Below are 16,435 nucleotides of genomic sequence, written 5' to 3'. Positions count from 1 at the left end.
TAGAATGTCTACAAATAAGACACAGTGCAGCTGCCTCAATGCTCAGTGTTAGACCGCAGGGTACACAAAACTAGTCAAAGCCCGCTACAGCCACCGCCAAAACAAAAGTTATTATATCCTGCATCTATCACTTCAATTGGTGCAAATCTTCTAACACATTTTAACAATATTTCTTACTCCTACTTGCACATTGAAATTGATGAAAACAGAAGAGCGGTAATTCCACACAGAGTGAAAAGGCTTCAGAAACTTCAGTCTAGGTTGACGAGCGTTTGTTCACTGTGAACAGTTACTGCCTTTTCCTTTATATGACTGAAGCATGCAGTGAATACAGTGTTTAAGTTGTCACTAATCGGGAAAGAGGCCTCTCACCACTATAGAGATGCAGTTGTGTCGTAGGTTGAGCTCAGTTAAACAGTTCAGGCCCTGTAGGTTTTCCACTCTGGAGATGCTGTTTCCTGCCAGGTTCAGCACCCGCAGCTCGCTCAGATGAGATATGTTTTCTATTCTGCAGATCTGGATGAAAGCACAGTATGACAAAAATAGTGCATAGCATACAATTAATGAAAACAGCAGTCTAGATAATCCTATTCTGCATATAGAGAGACATACAGAGGGAGGAAAGGCTAGCAGAGCATAACATACTTGTATACATTCAGTGCCCACTCCGCCATTCAAACCATGTATTTTAAGATCATCAATGCTTCACCTACTCAGAATTCTTTATCCTGCACACAGCTATTTTTTGGGATGCACGTAAGCAAAAAAGCAGTGTGTTCAATTTTCTTCGCAATGCCTTAGGCTACACATTTTGCTAATTGACTCTAAAACAGAAACAACATTTCCTTTACTCTAATGTACCTCAGAGTGAAGTATATCACAGCAACAATCTGTACCACTTGTGAGCATCTTAAATGATGACATGCAGTAAGCCACATCAAGCTGTGACTCCTGTTTAACCTCCAAAATCATGATAACAAACAAGTATTTGAGGGTCAGTCAATGGTGAAATCTTACCCTTCCCTCTCCCCTCTCTCTTTCTGTGAGAGAATATTTAGGGGCCCATGTCAGAGTGACACTTTAAATACATCAGGAGAATTCCCAATGGCTATTACCCTGACAATGATGTGTTTTCCCTCTATAGAGCACACTGTACATGTGTAGAAAAGGTTAAAAGAGCAGCAGGGGTTCAAGGATTCCATCAAATACAATACCCATGAAACGCATAAATAGGTCAATTGGAACTAAAGCAGGCTGAAGAGGTAGATCTGGGAAAAATCTAAAAGTACATTTTCAGTCAACCAATTAATTACACTGTATAGCACTAATCATACAAATTTTAATTTAAATGTGAGCCAAATTTAACTAAAAGTTCAGGTACATTTCCATTAGCTATAGAAATAAGCAGGCTTACTGGTCTCCCTGAAAAAAAAGCCTTTACATTACGGATACCAGCCATAACTAAAGAAGTGTCTGAGGTCACTGTACAAGTGTACTGAAAGCCTGTGTACATGGAGAGGTAGCAGCAAAGTTAAAAGAGAATGACAATAAACACAGTTCATCAGGTCCACTCCAAACACTAACATAAAAACAGTCTCATCTGTTGATGGATATAAGAGAGTGAGGTCATCATGCTGCATTCAAAGGCCTTTACAATAGATGTGTGTGGTCTCACCAATGGAGTGAATAGCCTCAGTCAGCAGACAATCATGACACACTATCACACTGACAATGATAGCTCAAAGGTTATAAGTGCAGGTTTGTGACAGGAAGGTTCAAATATCCAAAATGAAGTGCATGAATGTAATGTGGATGGAAAACTGCTCAGTGAACCTTCTCTGAATAGATCAAGGTAAGAAAAAAAGAAAAAAAAGATCCATTGCCCAAATAAGACAATACTATATTCTCACAAGGTTAACATTATCTCTGACCCAGACTTGGGCATCTATGACCTAAGCAAGAGAGGCGTCTCTATATCAGACACCTGTCAACACACATACACAGTATCTCAACACACACACTAACACAGATTATGGATCCTAAACATTTTGGATCTTGTGTTACACACCATGAGTGAGGTGCTTTCCGTTGATGCAAGTCAGGCACCCAGAGTATGGTATGGTGGTTCTACTATGGTAAATGTATGACCTGTGCTTCGCAAGTAAGAATTCATTTTACTGAACACTTGAGATAAGCAAGTAGGACATTGTTAAGAGGGACATGTCAAGAAGAGGTAATAGGAACATCAGCTCTTGGTATGTTCCTTGTAAACAATACAGTAATCATATTTTAAACAATTCATACAATGGCCTGTATTGTCAAAGAAGAGGACACAAGCACAGATAACCTTGTGTTCAAGGTGGCATTAATGACAGCGAAGCCTAGAGCATCCTTGTGGGGAGTCCCTGTCCCAGCTTAACCCTAACCCAGAGTGCTTACCATGCATGACAGATTCAGTCAAACTTAATCAAAAACATCATCTCCAATTACGGGATACGATTTCTACCATGGATGTGAACTTTACCAACTTCTCTAACTGGGTGATATTTTTTCTTCATTTTATAGACTCTGTAAAGCATTCTTGACTGTCTCCTGTGAACAGTCAAGTCAAATTGCCCAAGTGGAAAACATCCCCGCCTAACTAACTAACTGCTTATTCAACAGTGTCAGGTCACATTTTAACCTTGGTCACTGAGACTGAATGTGGGTTGGATGTTACACTCCCAAAGAGAATATCTCCTTTTGAATAGTTCCAGCTAACTGGAAATGAAATGACATCCTGCTACAGAAACAAACGAGTAAAAAGATAGGTTGGGAGTAAAGAGGCAGGAAAGAAGAAATGATGACAGTGATTTACTGATTGTGGTTAAAGCATGCACAGACAAAAAGAAAGAGGACAAACATCTGGTGTTCTATGGCCTGTGGTGAGTAAACAACAACCTGTCTGGGTAGAATAACCATTACCATGCAGTTTCACGGTTAATTAATTCACCCATTCATTTGCTTGCTTCATTAATGGACTTCATCATCTTTATCATTGTGAAGCAATTTGCATTACATTTGGGTGGTCAGGTCTCTGGTGAGTTTGAAAAATGTTGAATAAAGGTTAACAGTCATTTAAGCACACAAAACAGAAGGTTTTAGGGTCAGTGATTGAGAAACAACCTGTCCCGGTCTGAATAATAGATTTATCATCTGCTCTCCAATAGCTGCCTGCCAACAAATAGCTAACGCTAAATAACAAGGACAGAACCAAATTTTCTGGGTTTTTTTAACGAATTAATTCATTTCCTTGTTACATTATCATAATTGTTTAAAGTAAGTTGAGAGACCTAGTAAGAAAACACAACAGATGGACAGAGGTGTAACAAAGCAACCTCTGTCAGCAAAAATAACATAACACTGTAGCTGTAATAGAATAGTAATTTGGACTCAAGCTTGTGTAAAGAGCAGCCAACATCAGAGAGGGAAGGAGTCTTTCCAGGGCTCTGGAGTAGCTCTCTGAGGAGCGGTGTAGGCGGCATGCTGGCAAAACACTAATTTGACCAAGGGACGCCGTTCTATTTTATCTTCTCTTTCCAGGAGCTGCTAAAATCCTCATCTTACGTCATTTGATTTGTCAGCCACGCTCTGTTGTGGAGGCTGACTAAACAGCCCCTAATAATAGATTTAGACTCAAATTAATTGAAGAACAGCATAATCTGCTACAACATGAACCTATTCCTTAAACTGAAAACATAGAAACTATTGTGCCTGTTGAATAAATTATGCTAGGATCACTAAGGAAATGGATGTGGGAGTGGACCCTAGACAAGAGCTTGTGGGGTTTGATGGTTTTTAATCCTTTGTTCTCTAACAGTGGTGGGAACTAAAACAAATGCTGAAGTTAGGTTCCTAAAAACTGAGGTAAGAAAAATCAGGATCATAACATCCATCAGATTTCTGGGTTAATTTCTCCACATTATCTATTTGTTCCTGACACTGTTTAGGGCACTCAAGCAACAACATTGAGCTGCACTATTTAAAGGGTGTTAGAAGTGGATAATTTGGCTATGATGACTGCTTTGAGTACGCACCATTTTATAGGCCAGTGGACTGAGATAGAGTGAGCATGAGTACATGAATTCTCATGCCCGGCCTCCAGCTGTCATGTCTGTTTGACTCTAGTGTTTAGAGTGCAGCATCTCGCAGAGCAAACCACTAGTTATCCACATTGTGGAGGAGGTAGAAGAGTCAATCCACTCCTGCTGCTGAACTTCACAGTTGAATCATGATCTTCCTTTGGTTTCAATATGGGCAGCTAAATTAGTACAACTTAACACACAGATGCTGCAAGCGGGAGGATAATGAAGGACAGACTTTTGAAAGCAAGTGGTACCTGATTGTCATGCAAATCCAGGATATTCAGTTTGGACAGGTTTCCAAGGCCGCGTATGTTATGGATTCTATGAAGAATAAGGAAGAAGTGATAATTAGAAATGAAAAAATATGACAAAAAATGTAAATTATGACTGTCACAAAGTATGTCAACAATGAACAACATATTTGCCCATTAGTAAATGTACCAATTGCAGACAACTATATAATTACTTTGTTGTTTGTACACACATCAAATGCAAAATAGAATTTTTTGGTATCACAGGAAAATGGGTAATACTGTATATTCATTTTATAGCTTGTTGTCTTTTTAACAGTTACCAAGCAGAGGACAGACAAGTGGCTGACAAGCATATTGAAACGTTATATTCCCGCCTGAGGACACTGAACATACAGTAGTGTACAGTGACTTATTGTTCAGGACTGTCCATATGGACATAGATCAAATTACACTTCAGGATGAAAGGCTGCAGTCTCTTGAAAATGCCAATGGAAACCTAAATCATTGGTATTCTCTACTCTTCAGGAACCACACATGGCCCTGGAAATGGGTCTGAAAACACATCTGTCATGTTTAACAAAGAGTGAAACAAATGCGAGTTTTCCTGTAAAATCTTGATGTCATTCAGTAACTTGTAACTTTAAGCTTCCTCTGGTTGACCTTTTGAAACAAAAGCAACTACCACCAAGATGAAGAGTTTTAAAATTGAAGTAGGCACCTGTTTGAAAACACTGATCTCTGCAGCCTGCCATGTAGCAGCGGGTTGGTGTATAAAATGTATAAAATGCTACATGCAAATAACAAGATTCTTGAATATCCTCCAAGGAACATTTATTCTACAGGATGTGGCCTGACCACCTTGCAAACTTTGAAAAAAATAAAAATAAATAAGAGATCTCCTTTAAAGTATGTACCATTAAACAACAATAAAGCCATTCGATTTCTAAACAGCACTCTGCAGCTCATGCACTTCTAACACAAATATGCACTGTGCTGTACTGCCTACCACATGTAACACAGGTATTCAGACAAATCCGACCCATTCATGTGTTTGTTTTACTTGTGAATTCAGTGGTGACTACTAACCTGTTCTTCCCCAGCATGAGGATCCTGAGAGAGCTTAGAGCTTCAATGCCAGTCATTTCAGAGATGTGATTGTCATATAAGTTCAGGAAAACAAGCTGTTGCAAATGTGACAGATGCTGGATCCTTGTGATGAGATTGTGCTGGAGGTTGAGAAGTTGCAGTTCATCCATAATGCCAAGCTGGGGGCATTCTTCCAGACAGTGCCTGGATAATTAAAAAAAACATTTAAAAAGATTTGGGCTTAATATGGATTATAAAGTTCAACGCTTGATTTTCATGACATAACAAGTTTATTTTATCTTCAAGCCATACAATTTAATGATGCAAAACACTGGTTTAATACTTCACTGTAAATACTGATTGATTTATTTCTGCACAGGTTAAGTAGTTCTTTGTCAGCAAACACTAGTAGGTGGGTATTTTAAGGGACTTTGCTGCTCCCTGGTGGTAATTTGAAGCACTTGCCATTTAAATGAAAGTCTTACTATACTGCAAAGGTCAGATAGAGTTCATAAAACCAATTATGCTTAATGACATGCAGATGACACAAGAATATGAAAGAAATTGCAAGTAAACTTACATAGAACTGCTATGACACATTGCATGTCTATCATACAGTTTACATTGACAGTCAGATAAACCAACATGCTCTATACTACAACAGATACATTTCTTAAAGTTACAGTCCAGGATCTGAATGTAAATAAGAGACAAAGGGTACCTGTCCAAGTCGATTCGTTGAAAATTGGATGCAAAACTGTCACAAGGCAACAGAGTGAGGGGGGAACCAGGAACTGCATTGTACTTATATATTCCAGAGCCGCCTGACATAGACATTAACACACTGAACTCAGTATATGTATATATATTATAGTGTATACATGTCATCATGTATTGCATAAAAATCAATGCTATATATTTGCAAAAAAGAAAACAATCTAAACATCAGTCAAGTGATATTGCTATATTTACCTGCTGGCTTAGGAAGGTTTAAGGAATGACGGTAGTAAGTGCCCCCTGCACTGTGGGTTGGTCTCCTGGATTTGTATCTAGCTTCTTGTGCAGCATGTGAAACTGCACCACTTGGAGCACCACTTGGAGCACCACCTGACAGTGATACTAGATTATGTGCAGGCACTGGCATTGAGGGTATCTGAGCAAGCCTTCTCTGATTTCTGTTTTCTACGGAGGACGTGGTTTAGTAAAACAATCAGTCCCTAAGATTATTTACATACTTTATTCATTCATTAATATACAACACTGTAGTTCCTGGAGGCAATAAATAAATTTGTTACTCGCGGTTTCCCTTTTTCATCAGATCCTACATAACAGAGCTCTGTTGAACACAGCAGGACATAACCAGGCGTGGGCAGATCAGCTGAATGTGGAACTAAAAGATGAGGTCTGGGACGAATGTTTAAAGAGTATACATGATTGTTCAGTCGATGTCAGACATAGTCTTATACAGTTTAAAATGCTACACAGAATCTATCATTTCTACATAGCATTTTTCCTGATGTTTCACCTCTTTGTAACTGATGTAAGTCTATGATAAGTAATTTAACACATTCTTTCTGGTCATGCAGTAAACTCCTCTCATAGCCATCCTTGGAGCAACAAGCTCCATATCTTTGGCCAATAAGTATGAAAAAATGGCTGTTTTGTTTGGAGTGGTAATTGCAAAAAAAAAGTTAATCTTGCAAGTGTGGAAAATGGACTCTGTACCCACATATGATTTGTGGTAGAGAGAAATGTCAAGAACATTATGGCTGGAGAGACTGAGATTTTATAATGAGGATAGAGGAGGTGTGTTTAATAAGATTTGGGACCCTGCATTGAAATTTGTTCAGGGTAGGGACTAATGTGTTCTGCCCAATGTAAAGCACCTTGCTGTGTATATTACTTTTTTTACTATGTATATACACTTTTGTACTCTTTAAAGAAAAAATACTTTGTATTTAATTTGTGACTGCGGTTATTGTTATTATCATGGATGTGCTGTGATCATTTGTGTTTTTTTGTTTGTTCATATTCCCTCTATGCTCCCAAAAACTAATCTATTTACACTGTGCTGAATCGCACCAAAAACTATTGAGTTGTGACTAGTGAGTGAGTGAGTGAGTGAGTGAGTGAGTGAACTAAGTCAAGCTTACTTGGGTTAGAAGGATTTATCGTTTGGGTGATTCTCGTATCTGTTTCTTTTACATAATCATGAGAGTCCGCCTGCAAAACGGTGAACATGATGAACTGTGAAGCACGCATTTGAAACAGTAAGCAATTAGCGTTAACTAGGTTGTCTTTCAGTGTGTTCCTCGTTGTGACTCACCATCCTCTGGCCTCTCTCTGGTGCTAGTGATTTGACAGATGTAAGGTGTAACTTGCAGCTGTTGACCTGCAGAGATATTTTACTAATTGGTCAACTGTGTTGCAATAAATAATACACAGACATCCTGCTCAAACATTAACATCTAGCTGAGCTACAAATTTCAACTAACATTAACGTAAACTTATCCCTACTGAACCTTTCAACAGTTAACGTACTGCAGCTAAGTTAGCCCATTATATTGAAGCAATGGTTAAAGTCTATTACAAGTGGTATTTACCATGGGGGTGAGAAACACCCATTTATTGTCGCCACTGGTGTTGTTGTTTTTATGCATCGTCCTGCCCTCACTTTGCTCCGACTCCATTTAGCTAACGTTAGCAGAACAGTTGAGAGCGATCTCGGACGTTGAAAGAAAAAACACCTCAGTCTTGAGCTCAACTCCAGTTCCGCTGTTAAAAGAAAGATGCTAACTGATTTGCTACAGTTCCTAGAGTTTAGCTATACTTAATTGCTCCAAAACCGATGCTCATCTCTACCTCAGGCACTTCAAACTTGGAGCTCGGAGACAAGGACTGTTGCCATGGCAACTGCGGGGTTGCCTGGTTACATATTCACTTCCCGTGTAACTGAAAAGCACTCCGTAGGGAAACTAGTTCAATAATTGTTTCTTTAGCTAAGTTGGGTTTTTCTATGGTTTAGTTTGCACCTTTTTTTTTAGATAATTATCTGTTATTATTACTCAATATTGTTGCGCTGCCTTGTAGAAGAGGCCTGTGTTAACATGTAGTTTTAAAGTTTATTTTTTCTGTAGGCCTATTAACAATAAAATGTACAATACATTTCACTTATTACTGTATATCTGAATAAGCTGTGTATACTGTACATAATCACCTACTATATGTATATAGAGTAACGTCATTTCTTTACCATTTAATATTTATCTCAGCACTCCTTGCACTCTTCACTGCTTTGCACCATTTGTATCCTGTGACCTCCAGGTCACAGAAACGGTTTCACCTACATATATCATTTCTTGTATATCGTTCAGAAGATTGTGGTGTTGTTATTCATTGGTGTTGTACATTGAGAGCCACTAAACTGGGGTCAAACTCCTTTTATGTTTAAACATACTTGGCCAATAAAGATGATTCTGATTGTTATTATTTCAGTTTATATTGTGTTTACATTGTGTATACTACAAAATAAATGTTGTCTTTAATGAAATAACAGCAAAATAATAGACAAACAGCAATGAATGATGATCAGGTAGTGTCCCAGTATAGGAGCACTGGTTGGTATGTGTCTGCTGTATGGACTGAACTTGACAGGCTCATATATAATGTACAGAGAGTGGGCAGAATAGTCAGTCAGTAAGGGCCCACAGCTCATGTTAACACAAGGGCCCCCTGTCAGGTTAACCCTGGCATGTTTATAAAGTCTTGTTGTCATTTTATATCACACTGGTGAGCTTTCTTAGTTAAACAGAGCAAAGGTAAATATCAGCCAATCATACTCATCCTGCCCGAATACACCTACAGCGTAAATGCAGCAGAAAAACAAATGGTCTGATAACCTCAGCAAACACTAGTAGTCTTTGCTATGGTCAGTCACATAGACCTTTGAAATGTGGGCGCAGTCAGCCTTTCCAGCAACACAAAGATGAACATTAGAGTAATGTCACAACTTGTAGAAGGATACAAGCCATGTAGCCTAGTATATGAGCAACATGTGAGTATGCCATGCAAACTATTGGTCAAAATCCTAATCCTAGTGATGTCAGTATGGTAAATATAAAAAGTCTCAATATGACAACCTACTAGCAAGTATGACAAATACTTTAAAACATTGACGTAAGCTTTATGATAGAATACTGTCTTTGTAGAGATGCAAATTACATCTAAATTACACCTAACAGTAGAGCATTCGTGCTCTACTGTTCATGCACCTTTTTTCATCATACTGTAATCCCAAACATAATTAAAATGAAACACTTCAAAAAGCAATAATTTCTTGTACCTACACCTGTGAACATTTCATTTGGACTTGTTCTCCGCTCCTATTTTCCACTCCAGATAAAATGGATGGCATGTTAAGGAAAGAGATTACTATGATAATGACCACAACAACACTGATAACAGACTGACATTTTGAACTGATGCAAGAAATAGCACAGTGGTTATGTTGCAGTGAGGTGTGTGAGTAAGCCATGGCAGTGAGTCTTCTTGCATTTCTCAGATATTTTGGAATTATTATATACTTATTCATCTCTGTCATAACTATCTCTTTATCTACAGGCACTCTTTCTTTTGCTCTAATGACAACATAGCTCAGGTGACTACCCATTTAGTCTCAGTCAGAACTACCACAGAACACCAAATGTGATAAAATAGAATGTGTAATGTATTTTCACCCTTTTTACTCTGGCAGTAATAAGCGGTTGCTGAGAGAACACAAGTCCAGATTCATCAAAGGGACATCCCACACACTGCCTGTCACAATCTATTCATGAAGCGCAGGCTGACACATATTATGGGAGGTGATCATCAACAGTTTGTGTGACAGGCCATATTGAAAGAGTACAATGTAAACTCCAGCTTAGTATAGATGGATCTATAGTGAAAAGTAGCGGCGTGCACAGCTCCAAGTCTTGAACAGAGTATTGGGTGCATGGTTGTGGCAAGGATGAAACAAACAAAACACGGGCACTCACAGATTTATTTTTTTATTATTTATTGTGGAGAGAAACGGACACGTTTCAGTCAGAGGCCATCATCAGTGTGATGCTTTTGATGATCGGTGTTTTGTTTGTTTTATAGGTAGATCTATGCAGCTTTGCTTCATATAGCATAGAAGAAACACAGACACAGAGCCAATAAAAGGTGTTGTTCCTGTATTTTTCACATTTTATCTTTATCTCATGTATCCTTGCCCTAGTCTATGATGTGTATTCTTCCTAATTATTTTATCTTTGTTATAATGTTCATCACTGACAATGTGTCCAAGTTACACCACAAGGTGTATCAAAGAACTAACACAGTATAGTGATGCCATTGACCTCCAGGAAAAGGCTGGATGACCACTGCTAATAGTGTGGTGACGACTGGAGAGACAGTGGACAGCCTGGAGAGACAGCACCCAGGGCAGGGAGGTTTAGCACACCAAGCTGCAGCTCTTGAGAGGGAGCACCCACAAATATGCTACGAAGAGCCTTTCAGAGAAATACCTCCGGGGGTGCCTGAGAGGGCACCCCAAACAGACGGATGTACTGGTAACAACCGAAGCTAATGAGCAAACAACTACGAGTGCAGTCTACAGAGGGGGCAAGGTCTACAAAAACCCAAGAGGTCTAAAGATCCACCAGACCAAGGTGGGCTGCTTGAGGAAGGTGCAAGTGGTGCAATGAGAAGTGCTAGTATCTGATACAGTACCTGGTGAGACGGAGGAGGAGCTAGGCCCGAAGACACCCCACAGTGCCCAGAACCTCCAAGATCCATGAGCTACACCCCAAAGCAGACCATCAGAACATCATTAGGTTTTTGGCCTGCTGCCAAGAGTCAGAGTGGCTCCAGTTCAATGAAGATGTGGATGCAGACCACAGGCTCCAGACAACGAGCACCTTCATAATCAGCATCGCCTCAGAGAGGCTCAGTGTTGAGAAACAATGGGCCACTGAGACTACTCCAGGACCAAATCCAAACTGACAGGAGGTCAAGATCACCCAAATTAGACAAGAGTGAAGGACACTCAAGATCCAGTATAGAAAGGTAAATGAGGTAGAGAAGGCAGCCCTGGCAGAACTTCCAGGCGCGGTAAGAAAAAATCTAACCACCCTTCTGCACACTCAGTGGCACAGGAAGAAGGGGCAAGGAGAAGGCCCACAAGTGCAGTGCCTTAATTGCAAATCCATTTGGATTTAGGAAGAAGCTACTGGGACAGAAACGTAGTGGTCACCTGGAAGATCTACAGGGTGATCTGGAGGAAGAAGAAAGGTGCCTCAGCAGTGGAGATATGCAGAAGGCATATGGATACCTAAGGAGGAGAACATAAGCAACATTGAGCAATTCAGGATGATCTCAATCCTCAGTGTGGAATATAAGACCCTCTTCCAGATTGTTATCAACGGGATTTCTCCTGAAGAACTCCTACATAGATGCTTCAGTGCAGAAGGGAGGAGTCCCAGGTGTTCAAGGATGCATAGAACACACAGGTGTGGTAAACCAACTGATCAGAGTGGCGTGAGAAAGGAGGGGAGACTTGGCAGTGTTGTGGCTGGACCTTGCTAATGCCTACAGATCAATCCCACACAAGCTAATAGAATCACCCTTGACTAAATACCATGTTCCAGAGAAGATCCGAAACTTCATCCTTGACTATTACAACAACTTTAGTCTGAGGGTGTCCTCTGGGACTTCGACATTAGTGTGTCATCGGCTAGAAAGGATGTCATCACTGGCTGCACAATTTCTGTGTCCCTGTTTGCACAGGCCATGTATATGCTTGTGAAGTCTGCGGAAGCAGAGTACAGAGGTCCCTTGTCGAAATCTGGCACTCAATAACCCCCAATCAGAGTGTTCATGGATGACCTAATGGTAACGGCAACATCAGTGCCTGAATACAGGTGGCTTCTTCAAGGATGTAAATGGCTCCTTATATTGGCAAGAATAAGCTTCAAGCCCACAAAAACCAGGTATCTGGTCCTCAGGAAAGGAAGAATAACTGACCAGTTATGCCTCTCTTTGGGAGACATCCATCCATCTGTGACAGAAAAGCCAGTAAAGAGCCTGGTTAAGATCTTCACCAGCAATCTGAAGGACACAGCAGCACGCCAAGCAACCAGTGATGACCTCAACACTTGGCTCTCCACAGTGGCCAAGTCAGGGCTTCCTGGAAAATTCAAGGCCTGAATGTCCTGCCTCGACTCCTCTGATCACTGCTAATCTACAAAGCCCCAGTCACCATCGTGGAGGGCTTCGAAAGGAAGATCAGCCAGTCCCTGAGCGGATGGGTAGGCCTGTTGTGGAGCCTAAGCAGCATCGCCCTGTACGGGCATAACACCAAGCTGCAGCTTCCTTTCAGCAGTCTGGCAGAGGAGTTCAAGGTCACCTGAGCCAAAGAAGTCCTGCTCTACCAAGATTCTGCTGACACCAAGGATCCCTCAGTGGGCATCAAGATCAGAACAGGAAGGAAGTGGCGTGTGCAGGAGGCAGTTAAGCAGGCTGAGGCTAGGTTGCAGCACAGCATCCTGATGGGCACTGTGGCAACTGGTCGGGCCGGGCTCGGGAGCATTTCAAGACCTTGTTACAGTAAATCCTGAGGAAAGGAGAGGTGAAAGCTAATCCAGGAGGAGGTACGTGCAGAGGTGGAGGAAGCTCGCTATAGAGGAATGGTGGGTATGTGCAATCAGGGGGCCTGGACCAAGTGGGAACATACAACCGGCCAAAAGATCACCAGGGCAGAACTCTGAAAGGCAGAACCACACCGATTCAAGTTCTTGGCCCAGTCAGTGTATGATGTCCTCCCCTCCAACTTGTTCAGCTGGGGTCTGGCAAACTCACCTGCGTGCCAACTCTGCCAGAAAAGGGGATTCTTGGAGCACATCCTCAGCTGCTGTCCAAAGGCCTTGGGAGAGGGGCAGTATCATTGGCACTATGACCAAGTTCTGCAGGCAGTAGCAAACACCAACTGCACTGGCATCAGCTACAGTAAGCAGTAACACCCAAAAAGGAGGGGAGAAGCCTCTGCCCCAGCCCCGGCCAAAGGCCAAGGGTGGACTGCTCACAACAGCAAGAGACTGGCAGTTCCTGGTCAACCTAGGGAGACAACTAAGGTTCCCAGACACCATTGTAGCGACCACACTCAGGCCAGACATGGTCCTGATGTCCATGGCAACCAAGCAAGTGGTTTTGCTAGAGCTAACTGTCCCCCTGGAAGGTCGGATGGAGGAAGCGCAAGAAAGGAAGAGAACCAGGTATGCAGATCTGGTAGCTGATTGTCGGAAGAATGGGTAGAATCGCTGTGAGCCAGCTGAAGTGGATTCCTGGGGATATGTGGACTGCAAAGAAGAAGAGTCATTAGGAACATCTTGGAAGCCACTGAAAAGGCTTCCCGTTGGCTCTGGTTGAAGAAGCGTAATGGCGTAATGCGCAACCTGGACACAAGTTTTGGGCTTGATAATCCCTGCTGCATCGGCCGGATGAGGGTGTCTGATGTTAAGACCTGAGTCACCTGATAACCTCAGGTTCATCACTGATGCTGTGTCCAGGTTGCACCACAAAGTGTATAAAAGAACTCCTTGTGTAAGTGTGACATTTATTGCATGTGTATTTACATGTATTTTTTTCTTAAGGATATCTGTTAGCAGTGAGATGGATAAATGTAGTAGTGGAAATTAGATATGAGATATGCTGCTTGTTAGAACAGCAAATATATACAAGTGTGGCTTTTTTATCATAAGCAATGCAAACATAAACATGGTGTAATTGTACCAAGGAGTGCTGATTTGTTGACAGCAGCACAGCACAACCCCTACTTTGACTGGCAGAGGATATGCAAATGTAAAAACAGGGACATTATTTGTAAACATATTATCACATTATAAGTAATGGATCAGTGTCATATATCTGCTCCTTTCTACAAACTGTGTGTGTGTGTGTGTGTGTGTGTGTGTGTGTGTGTGTGTGTGTGTGTGTGTGTGTGCATGTGTGACTGGGAGAGTGACAGTCACTAAATCCATTTCATATGATTTTTTTGTTTTTTTTTATCCACAAGAGCTGAAAAGATGTATGTCATGCCACAGTTACAGGGAAAAGGATATTACTTACAGCTCTGAGTTAATGATTTCAAGCTTTCAATTCATTATTTATGCAACAACCTCTATATAAGAATTACTTTAGCTGTAGGAAACCAGGGTGGCTGTAGCACTGGGTTATTTGAAACATTCAGTATGAAAAGAATACCCATAGCAAAGAATCCAAAGAATAACCAGGTTTGACTGAAATGTTCAATAGGTCCACAGTAACCCACTCCCCCAGTAACCTGACAAAATAAAAAAGGAAGAATGAAGGGATTTTTTTTTATTCTTTACTTTAATCAATTAAATTAATGCAAGATATATCTAAGGTTGAAACTGATTAGTTCACATGCCAAAACAGCCTTCCATTCAACATAGCTGCAAGAGATGGAGGGATGTTTACATTTCCTCATGGGGTAATTTAACCATCCCCCATTTTTTACAAAACTGCTCAAACATGGAGAGAGGAAACACACAAGGAAGGGGAAAACAGATTGGTTACCAAGGCCCCCTCCATCTGCCATGTTCTCATACCAATAATGTCAATCTGTGCAGACAAAGAGAGGAGGGCCTCTAAGAGTAAAAAAAAACAACTATTGTTTTCAGTGACCTACAGTATTCAAAAATTCTTTATTAAAACTGCTGTAGACATTTCTCTCTGTGGCCCTTATATTAATGTTAGCCTACAACTATTGTACCCCCTGCTTACAGCAACAATTACTGCAACTATGCAAGTGACATAGCAGGTTTTAACACAATAGGTCTCCTTCTATCTTACATCAAGAATTACTACCTCAAAGGGAACTGGATGTGCTGTTCATCCAAGTGACTTTTATTGGTTCTTTACTGGTGGTGGTTGGGTCCCATGTATCTAAACCTGTGCTAATGATGTAGATGTCACATAATTATTGATGTTGCATGAAGACTAGTCATTTTTGCAGTGAGCAAAAACTGAATAGGGATTGATATTGAATTATTGGTCCCAGCATTGAGGTTATAATTAATTTACTTATACTACCAGTAGATTCATATACCGTATTTTAATTTAAATTAATTTTAATTTAATTTAATTCAATTTGCAAATAACAGTCCCTACTGCACAATCACATATTGTTAAGTGTGTCATAAAGTGTCTATGAAGATTCTCAGACTTCCAGGTCATACAATATCTAGAAGTACTATGTGAGCCAGTTGGACTTGCTGTTTTTATCTTGAAGATGTTTAAATACTCATCCAAGAGGTTTCATCTGTTCTACAAACTGATTACAAGATTTATTAAGATTACATATGCAATTAAGATCACAACAGAGTCATCGCATAACTTAAGAGAAATTCAGTTGATTTGTATAAACCCATATCACAATATCTCAATACTAACTGCAGCCCAAGCTGTCTTAGAAAAAAAAAAACTGCAGACAGAAGAAAGAGGCAGGTGGGTGGGGGGTTTCTTTGGTGATGCAATTCAAAGAGAGACTTCACCTTGGAGGGCTGGGGGTGCAGTGGGAGCCAAAGGTGGGGAAATGGTAATTATGCAAAATGAACAAGCTGTGTTAGTGTGTGAATTAGAAGGAAATGCCTGGAGAGGGATTTTTAGAATGGCATGTAAAGCTTGACTGAGTCTCCAGCTTATTAGTGCACCTAGATAAATCTAATAAGATACAAGAACCCTGTAATATATCTTATCTTCATGAAGTTATACTCTTATTTAATTTTTGTCAAGAATGTGTCAGAGAGGTGTTGATTCATGGACATGTTGGAGGCTTCTTTGTGGTACTGTGGTATTGTATTACACTGAATGGTGTCTCTATTTGTACACCCCCAGTGACATAAATAAGTGTGGACAAAATCCCTTTTT

At 40.6% G+C, this 16,435-nt stretch overlaps 1 protein-coding gene and 1 pseudogene across 3 annotated transcripts in view; one reads left to right on the top strand and one right to left on the bottom strand.

Annotated features, from left to right (window-relative positions):
- Positions 1–8,408, bottom strand: part of LOC122997899 (leucine-rich repeat-containing protein 49) — a 36,894-nt gene extending 28,486 nt beyond the window's left edge. Inside the window, exons 1-9 of one of the 3 annotated variants that reach the window (XM_044374374.1) lie at positions 8,327–8,408; positions 8,068–8,239; positions 7,791–7,856; positions 7,618–7,687; positions 6,437–6,646; positions 6,186–6,288; positions 5,465–5,668; positions 4,379–4,445; positions 373–516 (exon numbers count right to left, since the gene is read on the bottom strand). In XM_044374374.1, coding sequence (XP_044230309.1) covers positions 373–516; positions 4,379–4,445; positions 5,465–5,668; positions 6,186–6,288; positions 6,437–6,646; positions 7,618–7,687; positions 7,791–7,856; positions 8,068–8,154 — 951 coding nt within the window. In that variant the 5' untranslated portion in view covers positions 8,155–8,239; positions 8,327–8,408. Of the gene's footprint in view, positions 1–372; positions 517–4,378; positions 4,446–5,464; positions 5,669–6,185; positions 6,289–6,436; positions 6,647–7,617; positions 7,688–7,790; positions 7,857–8,067 lie in introns of all 3 variants that reach the window. The other 2 variants (XM_044374284.1, XM_044374459.1) reach the window with 2 other exon arrangements.
- A 2,454-nt stretch (positions 8,409–10,862) lies between these two features.
- On the top strand, positions 10,863–14,010 carry LOC122986340 (annotated as a pseudogene).
- The last annotated feature ends 2,425 nt before the right edge of the window (positions 14,011–16,435 follow it).

This window comes from Thunnus albacares, chromosome 1 (assembly GCF_914725855.1).
Source record: "Thunnus albacares chromosome 1, fThuAlb1.1, whole genome shotgun sequence".
Classification (NCBI taxonomy): domain Eukaryota; kingdom Metazoa; phylum Chordata; class Actinopteri; order Scombriformes; family Scombridae; genus Thunnus; species Thunnus albacares.
Note: the sequence above shows the minus strand (reverse complement) of the source record. Positions and strands in the feature narration are given on the sequence as shown.